The sequence below is a fragment of the Numida meleagris genome, chromosome 2 (assembly GCF_002078875.1).
Source record: "Numida meleagris isolate 19003 breed g44 Domestic line chromosome 2, NumMel1.0, whole genome shotgun sequence".
In the NCBI taxonomy this organism is placed as follows: Eukaryota; Metazoa; Chordata; class Aves; order Galliformes; family Numididae; genus Numida; species Numida meleagris.
This window is the reverse complement of record NC_034410.1, coordinates 59,150,686-59,166,436: the sequence shown is the minus strand read 5'-3', so window position 1 is coordinate 59,166,436 and position 15,751 is coordinate 59,150,686. Positions and strand designations below refer to the sequence as shown.

General features: G+C 37.9%; 1 protein-coding gene across 1 annotated transcript in view; it reads left to right on the top strand.

Moving 5' to 3' along the window:
* Positions 373-15,751, top strand: part of DTNBP1 (dystrobrevin binding protein 1) — a 67,727-nt gene continuing 52,348 nt past the window's right edge. The window contains exons 1-6 of the mRNA XM_021388286.1: positions 373-528; positions 3,499-3,549; positions 4,872-4,922; positions 5,881-5,941; positions 9,495-9,627; positions 15,035-15,167. Of these exons, the coding sequence (XP_021243961.1) occupies positions 473-528; positions 3,499-3,549; positions 4,872-4,922; positions 5,881-5,941; positions 9,495-9,627; positions 15,035-15,167 (485 nt within the window). The 5' untranslated portion in view covers positions 373-472. The remainder of the gene's footprint in view (positions 529-3,498; positions 3,550-4,871; positions 4,923-5,880; positions 5,942-9,494; positions 9,628-15,034; positions 15,168-15,751) is intronic.

Sequence of the window (15,751 nt, the reverse complement as noted above, 5' to 3'; positions counted from 1 at the left end):
TTGCAGGACGCCCGCCATTGCAATTGCGAATAAAATCTGCTTTTATCAGAGATACCGTCCTGATCAATTATTTGGATATTTCCAACAGTTACAAAGGAGGATTCCCTGAGTTCAGCCCTATGACAGCGTCACTGATGACGGTGATGCTATGGTGTGGGGCTGGAACTACTCAACAGCTGATTGCGCATTTTACAAAACCTCTAGCTGCAGAGAGATCTAAACGCTCCCCAAAGACCTTGCCTTGAGTGAGCACCGTTCTACCCGGGCGGCGGCGCTCCCTGTGCCGTGAGGAGCGCAGACAGCCAACCCCTACGTCCGCCATGCCGGCAAGCGGAGGGCCGGGTTTCCGCTGGGGGCGGGCCGGCAGCGAGGCGTCGCGGGCGGGGCGTAGGGGCTGAGGGCAGCTCCGCCTCATCTCGCCGCCTGCTCGCCCGCCTCGCTCCGGCCGCCACGGCGGGAGGAGGCCGGGACGATGCTGGAGACGCTGCGGGAGCGGCTGCTGAGTGTTCAGCAGGACTTCACCTCGGGGTGGGTTGCGCCTCCTGAGCCGCGAGAGAGGAAGGGAGGGAGGGGGCCGCTAGTGAGAGCCGAGCCGGGCGGGAGGAGGGGAGCAGGTGACCGGGTGCTGAGCAGGGGAGCGGGACAGAGGAAGAGGAGGAGAGCGCGGAGGCGGGGCCGCGGCCTTCCCTCTTCCAGCAAGGGCAAGGGGCCGGGGCTGCGGTGCTTGCCGCTCGCTGCCTGGCGCTGGTGGGCTGAAGAGCCCCAGGGCAGGCGGGGCAGGTGCCGGGAACCGAGATGAAGGGGCTCCGCGGGGCTGGGAAGGCAGCGGCGGGCGGGGGGGGAGAGGAAGAGACCGCTGTTTGGAGAGAGGGCGAAGATATGCCTGGGATCGATGGACGCGCCTGAATGTTTTATGAAGCGGCTGACCTCCGGGTCAGAATTAACGTAATTGTGCTCTGGCAGCTGAAAAGCTTCTCTTTTCCTTGAAAGACGAGAGTTGCTGTCACGTGAGGGAAAGGAGCACAGGATAAGTGGAAGTAGTGTGCGTTACAAAGTACAAAGACACTCTCCCTGTGTTCCCTTACCAGCTTTTTTAAGGTAGACACCGTGTTGTTGTGGTTTAACCTGGCAGCAACCAAACGCTACACACCCCGTTCCCCTCCGCCCCTTCCCTCATTTGTTTTGGAAATGGTGTCTTTCACATGATGAAATAGGGCCACAGGAAGGACGGGATCTGATGGTCGTTTAACTTTGTCTGACATCTGTTACTGCAGGGAGTCAGTATGTTTTCATGTGGTCTGTAATTTTCCTTCTTCCTTGTATTGCCTTGTTTTGTTCTGGTTTGGGAGCAGCTTTTATCATTTCCATCTTTGTGTCTCGGGAGCTCTGTTGATGGTCCTTCTCAGGGTGACCCTTCTTGAACTTCTTTTCATTTGCAGTGCATCTTTGTTGCCATGAAGTATGTGCATCTTGGAGCCATGGTAGCCAAAGGTTGTGGGGAGCATTGGTCTTTCTCTCATATTGTCCCCAGAATGTGGATTGTCCTGCTTTGCCCCCCCCCTTTGCCTTCCTAGATGATGCAATCTCAAAGCCATCATGTTTTGGGTTATTCTCTACGCCCTCTGAAGAAGTAGTAAAAGTGACTGACTTGTTAACTGTACGTGAATGCTTACAAAGTGGAACAATTGGATCTTCTGTAACACATCTTTAGGAAGAAGAGGAAACATCTTTTCCAGGGCTTCAAAAGAGAGTATGTGTTCCAAAGGAATAAGGGAGCACTTATTTACAACTGAAAAAGACCAAATCTGGGGTCATGTAGCCTGCTGCAGGGGCACTTTGAAGTTGTTAGCCGTTTCTGCATACAAAGAAATGAGTTCTGTTTCCCCTGCTCAGATGTGTCTCCTGTCTATGTCTGTGTCTCCCATGAGTGTGGTGTCTAGATTTTGACCCATTTATCTGCAAGTAATCTTTTACACGTGAAGGGGAAAAAAAAGCTGTCGTCATGCTCAGGCAGCAATTTGTATGCTTCAGTCAACTTGAGTGCTGTGGTTCACACTGCCTGTACTTTGTGCAGAGAGCGCTGCTGAAAGGAAGTCAATGTTATGAAGCCTGGTGATGCATCCTTTAACCTTTACTTCTGACTGCATGACACATATCCTAATAAAAGAGCCTGCGATTGTGCCCCAGCATTTTGTTCAATCCCTGTCTGCAGCAGAATGCTGCTTTTACAGGCAGAGGTGCATACTGGGGAATGTGACTGGAGAGAAGGGCAAATTGCAGCGCCTTCTGGGACGGTGTTCCTCTTCCTCAGAGCACTGTGGTTGTTGCTATTTGGTTGACTGTTATGAGCAGCTCTTTAACAGGGAGTGGAGACCTGCCTTAATATGTCTTTTAGATAGTCAATCAATTCCTAGAAGGTGGTGATAGTGAAGATTGTGGGAGTGGCTGAATTTATTCTAGATGCAGCCAGGTTATCTTTGTATCAGGGGTGTTGCTCAGGCACTGAGTAGCTCAGGATTGTGTATCTCTGTGTCATGTCTAGAGAAGATCCTTGGAGCATGTGGGTCACTTTCATTTTGCTCATATCTGCGTCCTTTATTTCTTTGTAACTTTCGTTGTTCCAGTCTGCTGGGATGCTGAAGGACATCCACTATCTTGGTGGGCAGAGAATGAGCAGGAGGTTCTTGTTCCACATTCTCTCACGACAGCCTAGCAAACACATACAGGTTGACTTTAAAAAAAAAAAAAAAAAGTGGCAAAGAGCTGCATGGTGGTAGTGGAGGGGTTTGTTTTCTTTGTTATTTGTTTGTTGATATTTTTTATTTATTTATTGGGGGTGAAAAGGGGGATGTTTGTTCTGGTTTGTTTGGGGTTTTTTGTTTTTTGTTTTTTTTTTTGGTTTTGTTGTTGTTTTGTTTTTAACAAAATTGATTTTAAAGGAGCGAGATACCAGTCACCTTGAAATTGGCCATAGGTGAAACAAGCCTGACATTTGCTTGGTTAGCAGTGCACTGTGGCAATGCTGCTGGAGATTCTGGTAGCTGGCAGATGAAAAGTATTCATGCTAGTCTTCTGTTGGCAGACTCATGGCAAGTGGGTGCAAATATGTCCATATGACTGTCATGCTTTTCCTTGGCACGTGTGCCTTCTTATAGGAAGTGTTCTTCAGCATGGATTGGGTATTTGTATGCAGACCTTTCATACTTGTCTGCTAAGGGGAGTAATATCCAGAGCTGAATGACTTGAAAATATAGCTCCTGTTAAACTTCTTTGTCCCCAGTTACTTAATGCATTTGTAGAAAAATCTTATTGTTTAGAGTCAGCGTAGGTGGAAATAATTATGTATGACAGTCTCCGCAGAATCAAGTGAAATTTGATTCATGTCTGAAAATAAGCTGATATAAAATTAAATGTAATAGACTGGAATTAACATGTTATGTGTTCAGACAAGTTGTTCCCTGTTGGAAATGCCTAATGCTTTTGTGTTTTGATTTATAGGTTGAAGACTTTGGGCGATAAATCAAGAGAAGCAAAAAAAAGCAGACAGAGGTACTTCTGTGCACCTTAATGTATAGCATTAATCCTGGATGTTATTATTAAAGAAAAAGATTAAAAGGGCTCTTATCATCCATTTACAAAAATATTTATATTGAATTTTGCAGAACATTATTTTAGTAACAGAAAATATTCTCGTATTGATTACATACTAAGCTTAATAGAACTTTGACTGATATGCCTAAATAATTTTTGATTGTACTACTTTGTAAAAGATTCAGATTGCAGTACACAGAGATGTAATTTTCTACAGTCTCTAAATTTCATGTACTAAAATTGATGGTAATTTTTTTAGTGTAAAAACAAAAACGAACCATTTATTGTACAAAATATATGTAGAACATAGATTTTCTGTGTTCATCTCTATTGCAAGAACATTTAAGAGTCGTCATTGATTTTTATCCTCTGCGTGTTAGTATACTGTTCCAATCTATGTAAACTATACGGGAAGTCTAGGTAATGTCTGTAAGTGACATGTGAGCACTGCCCTCAGAAGTTTTCAAGTTGCAAGAGGACAAAGCTCTGAGCAAGCTGGTCTGATGGCATTGCTGGCTTTGCGTTAAGCAAGAGATTTAACCAGAGACCTACTGGTGAGGTCTGTTTTCACCTCGCTGAATCTATGATTTTTCCCTTGACTTAAGGCAAGAAAGGATTTTATCTATGGTATTTGTGTTTTCCATTCAAATTGCTTGGATGACAGTGCAAAATTACCTATTCTGATAATCTTCCAAGAGACTAATCTTGGATGACATCAAGATTGTCACGTGATACATCATTAAAATGCTGCTTTGTTAATTTTCTTTATCTAATGGTATGTTACCTTCATGTTTCAGGCTGTTAGTAATGATCACATCAAATAAGGAATCAATAGCATACTAGACTGCCAAACATTCTTTAGCTTATTATTTATTGTAGAATGTATTAACACAAAATCTTTACTGAGGATCACCAAGAACTTGATAGTAGTCTCATTTTTAGAATGTTTCTGTCCACTCTTTTAACTTAAAACAACGTTCATCCGGCATACTTGTTAATTATACAAGATATAGTTTCATGTAAGTTGTTCTCAAAGGGAATAGTTAAGAGCAGTTAAGAATGAACTACCATAAAATAATGGGGGAAGACCAGCTTTGGAATATTCTTTAACGTATGCTGTGTAGTGCACTTTAAACATGAATTGACAAAATGTGAAAGTGAATGCTAGGAAATATTCCTGTGCTTAGCATATCTGTCAAATACACGTGTATGCGTATGCTTACATAGTGTATAACAGCCTTCAATTAAATAACGTTTGTACATTTACGTTGTCTTTGTAGAACTGCTCAGTATTCACCAGAGTTTTCTGCTGGACTGGAGTTACTGAGCAGGTATGAGCTTCAATTTCTTTGTTAATGTTTGCTTCCTGTTATTTCAGAGCTTGCTTTTCTAGGTGAAGAAAATGTGAAGAAAATGAATGTTTTTGTGTTACTGTTAGATTTCTTGATCTTCTGCAGTGAGTAGAGCAGGGTTAGTTAGCAAATAAGAATTGTGCAAGCTTTAAATATATTTATTAAGTACTGTAATGTTGGTGAATTAGATGTAGTGTATGAAAAGAAGCATTTGAAAGATAACTTCAAGTTTAACGCACGAGGAGGAAGGATAGCAGCAGTGAGGCCCAGCCTGTGGTTTAAATTTACTGCCTTACAACTTCAACATCTGATGATTTACTTCTGTTGTAATGGAGTTATAGACAGTATACCTGTCGTTGCCATGAAAAAAAGTGTTTTCCATGTGTATTTCATCACATCTTTTCCGAGTAACGAAAACTATCTGCATTATAAATATCCTTTCTGTTTCTGTCTTCAAAAACCTGTCTGCCCTCATTTTTTGGGGGGGAAAAAGAGGGATGAATTATTAGTCCTATTTGCTTGTTTGTTTCATTTTCTTAATGGAATTGGGCTCCAAGTAGTGCTTAAGCCTGTAGTCTGCAGTTTTATAAGTAAGTCTGATTCCATTTAGCTGTTAATATGTGCTAGCAGTTACAAAACAAAAAAACACATGAATCAATTCCTTTTTTGAAAGGAATTACTTCTTACTGTGTATTTCTTTCTGGTATTTACTATTCTAAGTCAATTTGAAGTCAATTTGACAGCTTTTAAAACTATTTTTAAGTAAGTATTTGTATTTGTAAGTACAAGCATAATGTATTATATATAAGTATATATATATATAAGTATATATTATATATAAGTATTTGTAAGTACAAGCACACTGCCACCTGTAAGTCCTCTTCATTTATGAAAAGAATGTAGCTGGAAAAAAGTCATTTATCTTTTTTCTCTTCAGATATGAAGATGCTTGGGCTGCCCTTCATAAAGGAGCCAAAGATTGTGCAAAAGCAGGAGAGGTAAGAAAAAAATGCTACTATTAAGATACTTCAAAGTGTGTACATAATTTTCAACTAACATTTTTAGTTGCAGAGCATTAGGTTGTTTCTGGCCACCATCTGAGCACTCCCACAGCATTGTTCAGTCCCCCATCAGTGGGACAGGGAGAGAACAGAAAGAAGAAAAGTGGGTAGTTCAAAATAAAGACAGTTTAACATCTGAAGGAGAAAGGAAAAACAAGTAATACAAAAGCAGTCACTCACAACCTTCCACAAGAAGTCCAGTGTCCAGTCAGTCTCAAAGCAGCGGCTACTCTGGGAGAGCAGCATTGTTTCACTGTGGTTTTAAAGTGATGTTTGACAAGCAGCTGATGAATGGATCACAGTGCCCAGTTCTTCTCGGTTTTGAAAGCATTTTGAGATTGTTGCTACTCAGCAACAATTCGTGTTCCTAATGTATTCAATATGGGCATTGTAAAAATATAAATTCTCTGATCAGATTTCTTACAAGGTATAATCTAACAAGAATTCTCTGAATCTAACTCGTGTTTTCTTTCTGGTTTTCCTGTTGTTATAGCAAGCAGTGAGTGTAACTTCCTAGTGCCTTTAAAGTATTTTTCAGCTGATATGCTGATACCCAGAATACCTTGAGTCTTCTCTCCTGTGTTCAGATAGTTAGAATCACTACTTCTGCTTAAGCAACGAATATTAATTATATTAGCTTACTGTTTTCCTGGGACATATTAGACTTGAGAATGATACTGAGCAATACTATGTTGCTCAAGTGTGACAGGAAGACTCATCCAGATGTTTAGATGGCCAGTTTTTGCACTCTTCTGCTGTTACCTGAAATGTTTTGAGTTATCTGGGAATATTTGAGACTGCTTAACTCATCTACAATAAATGGTAATGTAAACAGTGTAATGTAAATGGTAATGTAATGCAAGCAATAAATAATGTGATTTGATGCAGACAGCTGCAAAAATGATGTTGCGTATTACCACTGTGTAGCTCGTTAGAAGCAGTGGCAGGGCTGGCAAGTACAGACTATGTTTGGGGTTGAGGCGTGGCGGTGGTTAGCGAGGGGTAGGGCTGTTGTTCTGACACTGCTGCTTCTCCTGGTGGGCAGGAAATGGTAAGATTTGACTTGTCTGGCTGAAAAGATTCAGAAAGTGTCTGTGTCCGCTTCTGACTTCGTTTACTTTTTCTCTTCTGGAAGTAAAGCAATGAGTTCTGTGGTTTATCTGTGGCACAAAGAGAAAGGAAGGCTACTGTAAGTGCTGCCTTTGCATTGATCTTGTCCCCACGAGACCTCCCATTTCAGGCCCTTCTTAAGGGGCTGTGTGATGTGATGCAGAGAAGGACCGAGCTCTGTGGTTCTCTGTCCTGGCTGCAGCTTTCACTTAGCATACTTCCTGATTCTTCTGGTCTCTGTAGGAGCTTTCTCTCTGTCTTCTTCCAATATATAAAAAACTCACTGCTTAATGTATTTGAAAAGCTGTGCTTAGGGTAAGAAAGATATTATCTTCTTTCTCTTGCTTTGTATGCACACCTTTTCTACCAATTCTAGTGGAGACCTTCAGTTACTAGAGATGAAATTCTATGCCAGTTTTGTGCATTTTACTACTCATTATTATTTTTAGAAGATGTCTTAAATAGGTTTCGTACAATTCTGCAGTACTTGCAATTGTCCGCTTCAAAAATTGTAGTTCTAAAAACAGTGCAAGTTTTCATGTGTATAAAACTAGCATAAACTTAATCTCACCTGTTGTGGCTGCTTGGGAAAATTAGAAAATGTTCTAGTCTTTTCATTTTATAAAGTTCAGGTATCTAATTTTGAGAGAATCTAAAATATACTTTTATGAAAGTAGAAAATACACGTTTCAATAACATCAGAACTGTGTAACCACACAGGATTGGTTGTATTGTATCAGGCCTAAAGGTCCACTTGTCCAGTAGCCTGTTTCTGGTAGTGGCCAATAGCAAATAAATCAGACAGCTCTCTTGAATAGAGAAAGGAGCATGAAAATTTCAAGGTTTAATTGCTGCCTGCTGTCTTACTGTGTTAAATTACAGATGCTAATTAACATTTCCATCTACAAAATTACTCTAAAAATACTGCTTTTGGATACTTGTAATCTTAGTTACATGTAATTATCTCTGGTCTTTGTACCATCTTATACAAAAAAAAATCTTATTTTTTTTATTTGATGTTTAATTGATATGAATTCCTTATTTCACTCTCAGAAATTGATTTGGCTTTATTTAAAACAAGGATGTCAGTCTTCTGAAACGTTTGATTACTCACTGAGCTTTGGAATAGTATTTCAAGCCTTGTCTGGTAAAACAGAATGGCTTTTTGACAGGGGTGGGTAGTCAGAAGGATTTGGAAACAGAAGAAGTTGTCATTCTTCTGAAGGCATCTGCCTGAAGTCTGTAGAATTATACTGTAAATTTTTAAGAACTTCCTTTCCCTATTTCTCAGACTTTTTCAGTTTCTCCAAGTAAATTGTATGAAAACTGAAGCACTCAGATGGCAGATCCAAGAGCTGCAGTTCTGTGCGAGAGGAAAAATGAGTAATGGAACTAAGACCAGGGAAGCTATAATCGAAAAATCTCAGGTGTCATATTTAAGGGAAACATTTGTTACCTAAGATCTCTTGATTTTGCTGTGTTTTGTAGAATCTGACCTATGTTTATTACATTTTAAAAAAAAACAAACAAACACTTTTAAATAGTGTGTCCTCCTCTGTATCTTTTATTGTGTAATAATATACTTTTACAGTATAATAAAAGCTACAGAGAATCAAACAAGAACAACAAAAGTTGGAGAAGTGTATTCAGAAGAGTTTGCAACTGGTGCAATTAAGTTTATCACAAAAGCAGCAGGAGAAGACTGATGTAAAGGTAACTTTAAAAAAAAAACCCACCATTCTTAACTACTTATAATGTGCAGAATTTGAAGTTTTATTGTGAAGATGGGCAGCTGCCTTCTCAGTGGATTTTGATATAATGAAGGTAAATGCAGTGTGTCACAGACTTGTAATTTGTAATGAAGAAACTAGTTCTGAAACAGAAGCTTCTTCTAAACCAAATGTTCTGTTTTCTGGGGTGGCAAAAGGTGAGAAAATGGGAAAAGTTATATTGACTTGTCAGTTTCACCTATTGATTAAATTGGCATGACTTCATATTAAACTTGGTTATCAATTTAAGTAAGCCTTACATTGCAGCACTGCTATGTCGTTACTGTGTGCTAGTGCAACTCTACTGTCACAGTTTCAGATGTATGCTGTTTGCTGTTGATAGAATTCGTAAAATATGTTCTTTATTGATTAACATTGTGAGAAAATTTTATATCTTGTTTCAGTCAGTGCATTTTGATACAAATGTTTCGCACTATGGAGGAGTTTCTTAAGCATGTTGGATATTTACCCAAGTAATATATGAGTTGTAGTGCTGTGAAATTTCTGTATTGACTTCATGCTTGCAGAAGCATGAATTAAAAAATTTCTTCAGAATGCTTATAAACAAGTACACAAACTTGCAAGTAAAACCAAGAACCTGTTTCTTTCAGCTGGTGGACAGTGAAGTTGTGATGCTTTCTGCACACTGGGAGAAAAAAAGGAACAGTCTGGTGGAACTACAGGATCAGCTCCAACAAATACCTGGATTTTTAGCAGATCTGGAATGCCTTACAGCAAGCCTAGGTAAGCTTTTATAGACATAACAAGCATTCAAGTCAGTACAGGGACTTAGACAGAAGTTCAAATATTGTGAACTTGATAATAGAATTTAATTTTGCTCTGCAAACACATTGTTTTCATTATAAGGTAGTTGTTCTTTCACTGGTTTTATAAAGGAGTAAAATTTGTTGTGGTTGCTCTCAATGTAGTATGTGCCTTAATATGAGGGGAAAAGGTTGTATGGCAACTGTGTGTCTTGATGTGAACAGTTGAAAATGATTATTATTGAAGTCTTAAATTCTGAATGATATGTAAGTAATGTCAATGCTTGTGTGTGTAGTCACTTTTTTGTATGAGTCTTTGTCATTGGATTTAATAATTTGTTTTAAATCATCATTTGTTCTGGGGGGCAGGGAACTTTTGTTCCTAGGTAAGCTAGTAGTAACTTCGTTATTTCTTTTTGAAGCAAAGAATGTATTTCATTTTTTATTACAGTTATCTTGTACCACATGACTTCATAAGGCTTCATTATGTGCAGTAGCCATTTAATATTGGCTTTTTGAAAATCTCACTTATTTTCTAGGGAAATATCTACTCGCATACTGATTTATTTAAATACTGAATTTAATATCATCATGCATAAAGTGATGCAGCCTACTGGTCAAAGATAATATAATAAAACCTAATGGAAATTTCTTTATAAAAATAAAGATTTCTTCATAACTGCAAGTGCCATAAATTTTAATGAATTTGGGTTACCTTTCCAATCTTAATGTTACAGTTTTATGAACCAGAATTAATTGCACCCTGACTATAAAATTAGCTGGGAGAGTCTCAGTGTCTTAAGAAATTTTTTTATTTTACTTAATCAGCAGATAAGGAACTATTAAGCAGTCTGCACTGGGAAGCTAATTTTGAGATACGCTACTAAGGTCGTGAGATCTGAACCACATCTTCTAGCCTCACTTCACATGTCAGATTTCATGTAATTTAACTAGATGTTTTTATTAGTTCTTCCTGACCAGTGTGATTTTTTTTAAATGTTTTTTTTTCCTGATAATTTTTATATAACTGAAGAGAGAGGTACCATTTGTACCAAATTCAACATCTGGTAAATCACTTTCAGAATGGCAGAACTTTGCTGTGATATTCTCCTTACTGTTTTTATTCTTGTGTAAATCTGAGATACAGCTTATACTTAGAAAAAGCAGGTATTCACTTCCAAGAGGTGATTAATATTGTCTTAAAAATAATAATAATAAATGAATATAGAACAATAAGCTGCTACGTCCTGGTTTATGCATTGAAGATGTACTTTGGCTAATCATTTCAGGAATGTGTAATAGTTCTGTGCTGTGACATACTGTGCCTCTAATAAATCTGTTAATGCTTTCATTTTGAAAGTAAGTAGGGAACTCTGGCTGCTTTTGGTCAAATAAATTTCAGATAATGGAAAATAACCTTTTTTGTGACCTTCATAAAACCAGTGTAAGTCATGTACAGATTTTTCAGCTTTTCCTGTGTATAACGAGACATGTTTTTTATTAGCGCTTTATAAAGTCCTTTAACTTAGGTACTCTCATTATCAGTCAGTCCTCTCTTCCATTAAGAAGTCTTATAAATGTGCTATATATGATACTGTAGCTGTTGCTGAAATCCTTGAAGAAAAAAATTATTCTTGTATAAGTGAAAAGGGCAACTGTCCTTTCAAAGTCCAGTATCTGAATCATCATTTAAGACATTTTTTATTTGAGATATTGTAGGAAAATATCTGCCAATATTTGGCATACTTTTTGTAATACAGAATATGCCTCATGTTTTATCAGGGGCATTTGCTCAAATGTCTATTTTGATTTCAGCAAATCAGTGTACATAAACGTTGATTCAAATCCAATTATCACTTTTTTCTTTTTTTAACCAAACATCTAACATTAAGCATCGACTTGATACTGATTTCAGGGAGGTTGGTCATAAACATAAGTAACGGACCAAATGTTGAAAATATTTAGATTGGCAAGAGTGGAAAGAAAAAGAGGACTGATACATAGTCACAGAGATAAAAGCTGCTGCTTCCCAATCTTTGAGATTTATTTTATTTTTTTTCTGTCATTGTTGAATTGTAGATAAGTATCTTAATACATTAGTATCTGGTAAGTAAAGACGACTGTGTAAATTGATGAAAGATAATTCAATCTAATGTATGTTAATGTTTGATCAGAAGACTTTTAAAAAAAAGTTTACCTAGTTCTAATTTTTTTATCTAAACTTCTAATAACATTGTTGCACATGTGATCACATGAGGAAATACAGGCCAAACTAGTGCAGTTGAACAGATGTGACCTAAAGTACAAGTCTTTTTTTTTTTCAGATATCTAATAAAGTATTGTATTTCTACCAAGTGTTGTTTATTAACATATAGGAAAACTCCTAATTTAAAGGTACAATGAGTGTTTTTTCTCCCGCATAGCCTTATTTCAGAGTGTGATGGTAATTGATGCCTGATGATCAGTTGTAGGAGTTCTTGAAGTACAAGTTGCCTGTCAAAAGGCAGGTATAAATCCTTTGAGCTAAATATTCTGCATACAGGTGGCTTCTTTACCTATGATGTTTTGAGTTCTAAAATGTCATGACTCTGATCTGTCCTTATAAACTTACTTAAGTTTAATTTCTATTTTCTCGTTTCTGTTTAAATTACAACCCCATTTAAAAGATGGTGGTTTGTCTGTCCTGCTTGGAGCCTATCTTGATATATACAGATTTCAGGTTTTTTAAATTGAAATTTTGAACAAAAAAAAACACAGTAGTCATGGAAGTACTCCTTAGATTAGCTGGCTTTCTGAGGCAGGCTCATTTCAGTTGCCACTGCAAGCAATGAACTGGAAATAAAGAATTTTTAAATGTGGTATTTTTGGTGAATACCTTCTTAAAAGTATGAGCTTATTCATCTGTGGATATAGATGAGAACTGATCAAACCTTCATGGCTTAAGTTTCATTAGATTAAATTAAATACACAGCAATTATACACAATTCAGCTTTGCCTGAAACTTGTTGATGCATAGTGCTTTGTATTCTCATTTGGGAAGAAGAGATGTCAGTTCACAACTGTAGCTAGTGCTGTGCAATTGCTGTGGCAACATTGCTTGTGAAAAGCACTAAGTTGCCATTCATTTTGGAAAGAAAAGATCTGAAATCTGTGTTGCAGCAAAGCAAGGTTGTCTTCTGGAGTGTTCTGAAGTTGTTCCTGTTCTTCAGGTGTGCTCTATTTTCTGCAGCTCCCACTAGAGGCTGCTCAAATGCTAGTACTAGGAATCAGTTGGCCTCTACAATTCACTTTTTCTTCGTTATATTTTCCTGTTCTTTGTAGTTGTCTTTTAGTATTATTTCAATACCAAGTACAGAAGAGGTTTTTTTGTGTGTGTGTGTGGTGTTTTTAAGTGGAAAAAATCAGCGGTTGATAGGTACCTTACTAAATTACCTTGAACCCTGCAGTGTTTGTGGATTTTGCAAAACTGTTATGTGAGCAATCATTCTAAAAGGCAAGTTAGCATGATTTAAACATTTGTTTTTTAATGCACTTAGAAGAGTCCGTACTTTAAGCAAAAAGGGACAACCAATTGTAATTACAGTTATATGGTATTATGCTTTGAATAAATGCTGGATTTTTTGAGAGAGAAAGTGGAGTGTGATAAGCAATGCATGTTCCGCATCATAATCTAACTGGAACAATTTTTTCCCCAGACTTGTTTCCACATGAATTGTCAGTAGCTTTCTTTCAAATGATCTTTGCTAATTATATGAATCGTTTTTCCATTTCTAGATGCCATGGGGCATTACCTTACTTTCTTGTTAGCAATAAAAAAACTTTGAAAGTAATTGGAGCTGCACATATGAATACGCATGCTTGTGAATTTGCGTATGGAGACTTTTAACTGCTGGTCTAGCGGGACTGCTGTGATACTGATCTCTAATTGTAATAGACAAGCAAGCTGAAATTTTGTATGTTCCAGGATAGGCTCCAAGTAGCACAGTCAAAGCAGTATTTGGAGATTTGACAGAAATGTCTTCAGGAGGAGCATAGCCTTTTGCCAAAACTAGAATTGCTTTAGGTTTTCTGCTATTTAATTCCATCATCTGTGTAGTTTTTTGCATCGACAATCAAGTTTCAGATTAGTGCATCTAATTCTAAACTGCAAACTTCCATCTTTAGGAGGTTCTCATGTGACAGGACATCGGGAAATGATTTCAAACTAAAAGAGTGGAGATTTAGATTGGTTGTAAGGAAAAAAAAATAATAGCAGTAAGGGTAGTGAAGCACTGGAACAATTGCCCAGAGAGTTGGTGGATGCCCCTTCCCTGGAGACACTCAAGGTCAGGCTGGATGGGGCTCTGTGCAATCTGATCAAGCTATGGATGTCCGTGTTCATTTCAGGAGAGTTGGACTAGATGACCTTTAAAAGGTCCCTTTCAACTCAAAGTCAATCCTGTGGTTCTGTGATCTACTCTTTGCTTGTTTGTTTGTTTAAAAGCATGTAAATGTAATTTATCCTTTTTCCCTCTGGTACAGGAGAAATCATGGCAAGAGCACAGATAATAATGTTGCATTCACGGAGCTCCATCCTGGAGTGATTAGTTCATTAGAATTTTGGAAAATTAGTTTTTCCACTTTGGGATCCTGATGAGGGACATGGAACTGGGTATTTAATCACCCATAAGGAGAGAGTTTTTTGATATAAGATTGGCATAGGATAGATAATTCAGGTCAGAAGATACTTGGGGGGTCTAAATTTCTGCTCAGAACAGGGTGAACTATGAGATAAGGTTTCTCAGGGCTTTTCATGGGCATGATCTCTTTATCCATAATTCTAGAGTTTAAACTTAGAGATTTAAATGTTTTTTTTGTGCATATGTGGGATAGATTGATGGGCAAATCTCTACCTTTACTGGTAAATTCTCAGAGCCTGTGTTTTATGTCATCACAAGGTCATGTAAGAGTTAATTCTCGCAGTATGTTTTACTTCAGTTGAATGTTTAGGATCAGTACTGGTTTTGTTCAGTACAGCTTCCTTCCTCGGATTGGTATAATGCCGGAAGGATTAAACTGTCAGTGTGCTTGACAAGCAAATTAAGTTACAGATTCTGGCTGCTTCTTTTCACCAAGTACAGACCACAGGTCTGAGTTATGCTGGGGCAAATATAGCAAGTGATTCAGCATCTTAATGCAAAGAGAGCCACAGCTAGATCTCACTTAAATTGGTTCTCTTGTCACTCTTTACTATGTGATCTGAGATGTGTTTATCTTTCTGAGCCATTTATGTATGTGTAATTACTATGGTGTTAATCAATTATTTACCTCTGTGAATTCCCATTTCTGTTTGGGTGGGTTGTCCATCTATTGGTACAGTTTGATGTTCATATAAATATTTCATGTAGCCCGTCTAGAGGCAAACTTTCAAGAAATGGAGACTCACCTATTGTGTCTTGAGGACCTATGTGAACAGTGTGAATTGGAAAGATACAAATGCGTGCAGACGTTACAGCTGGAAAATTACAAGAAAACAAAAAGGTAAATAAAGCAATTACTGTAAATATAACTAAGTATAACCCCCTTGTGATTTTTTTGTCTTTTTTTGTACACAGTAGAATCCATTTTGTTTTATCTTTTAAATAAACTGTAGTCTTTGACAGGACGTTGCAAATTTGTAATAGATTCATTGAGTTTTGCTCCAACATTTGGTGATGAATGAAGAGTATATATTTGGAAAATTATTGCTACATTGTTGTTAAGATGAAGTTGTGCATATTATCCTCTAAAAACAGTCGGAGTAAGGGCTATTGTGAGCTATTATGAGCTCTGATAAATTGTTGGTTGGTTTAATTCCTTGCCCTGATGTTTATATTTTTTTCCTCATTGTAACCTGCAAAGTTAACTTATTTTTCCTCTGGCATCTTTTCAGTAGTATCATATCCTACAAATATTTTCCACTCCATGTGATAGTTATTACTCATCTGTCATTCCCTTTCATGCAGAGACATGGCATTACTACTAAGAATTCAAGTCCAACTTGAACAGCATGTGTGAAAAGTCAACCACAGAACCTCTGATGCTTATACTTCATGTTTCTGTAAAAGTTAACATAGCAAGAGATA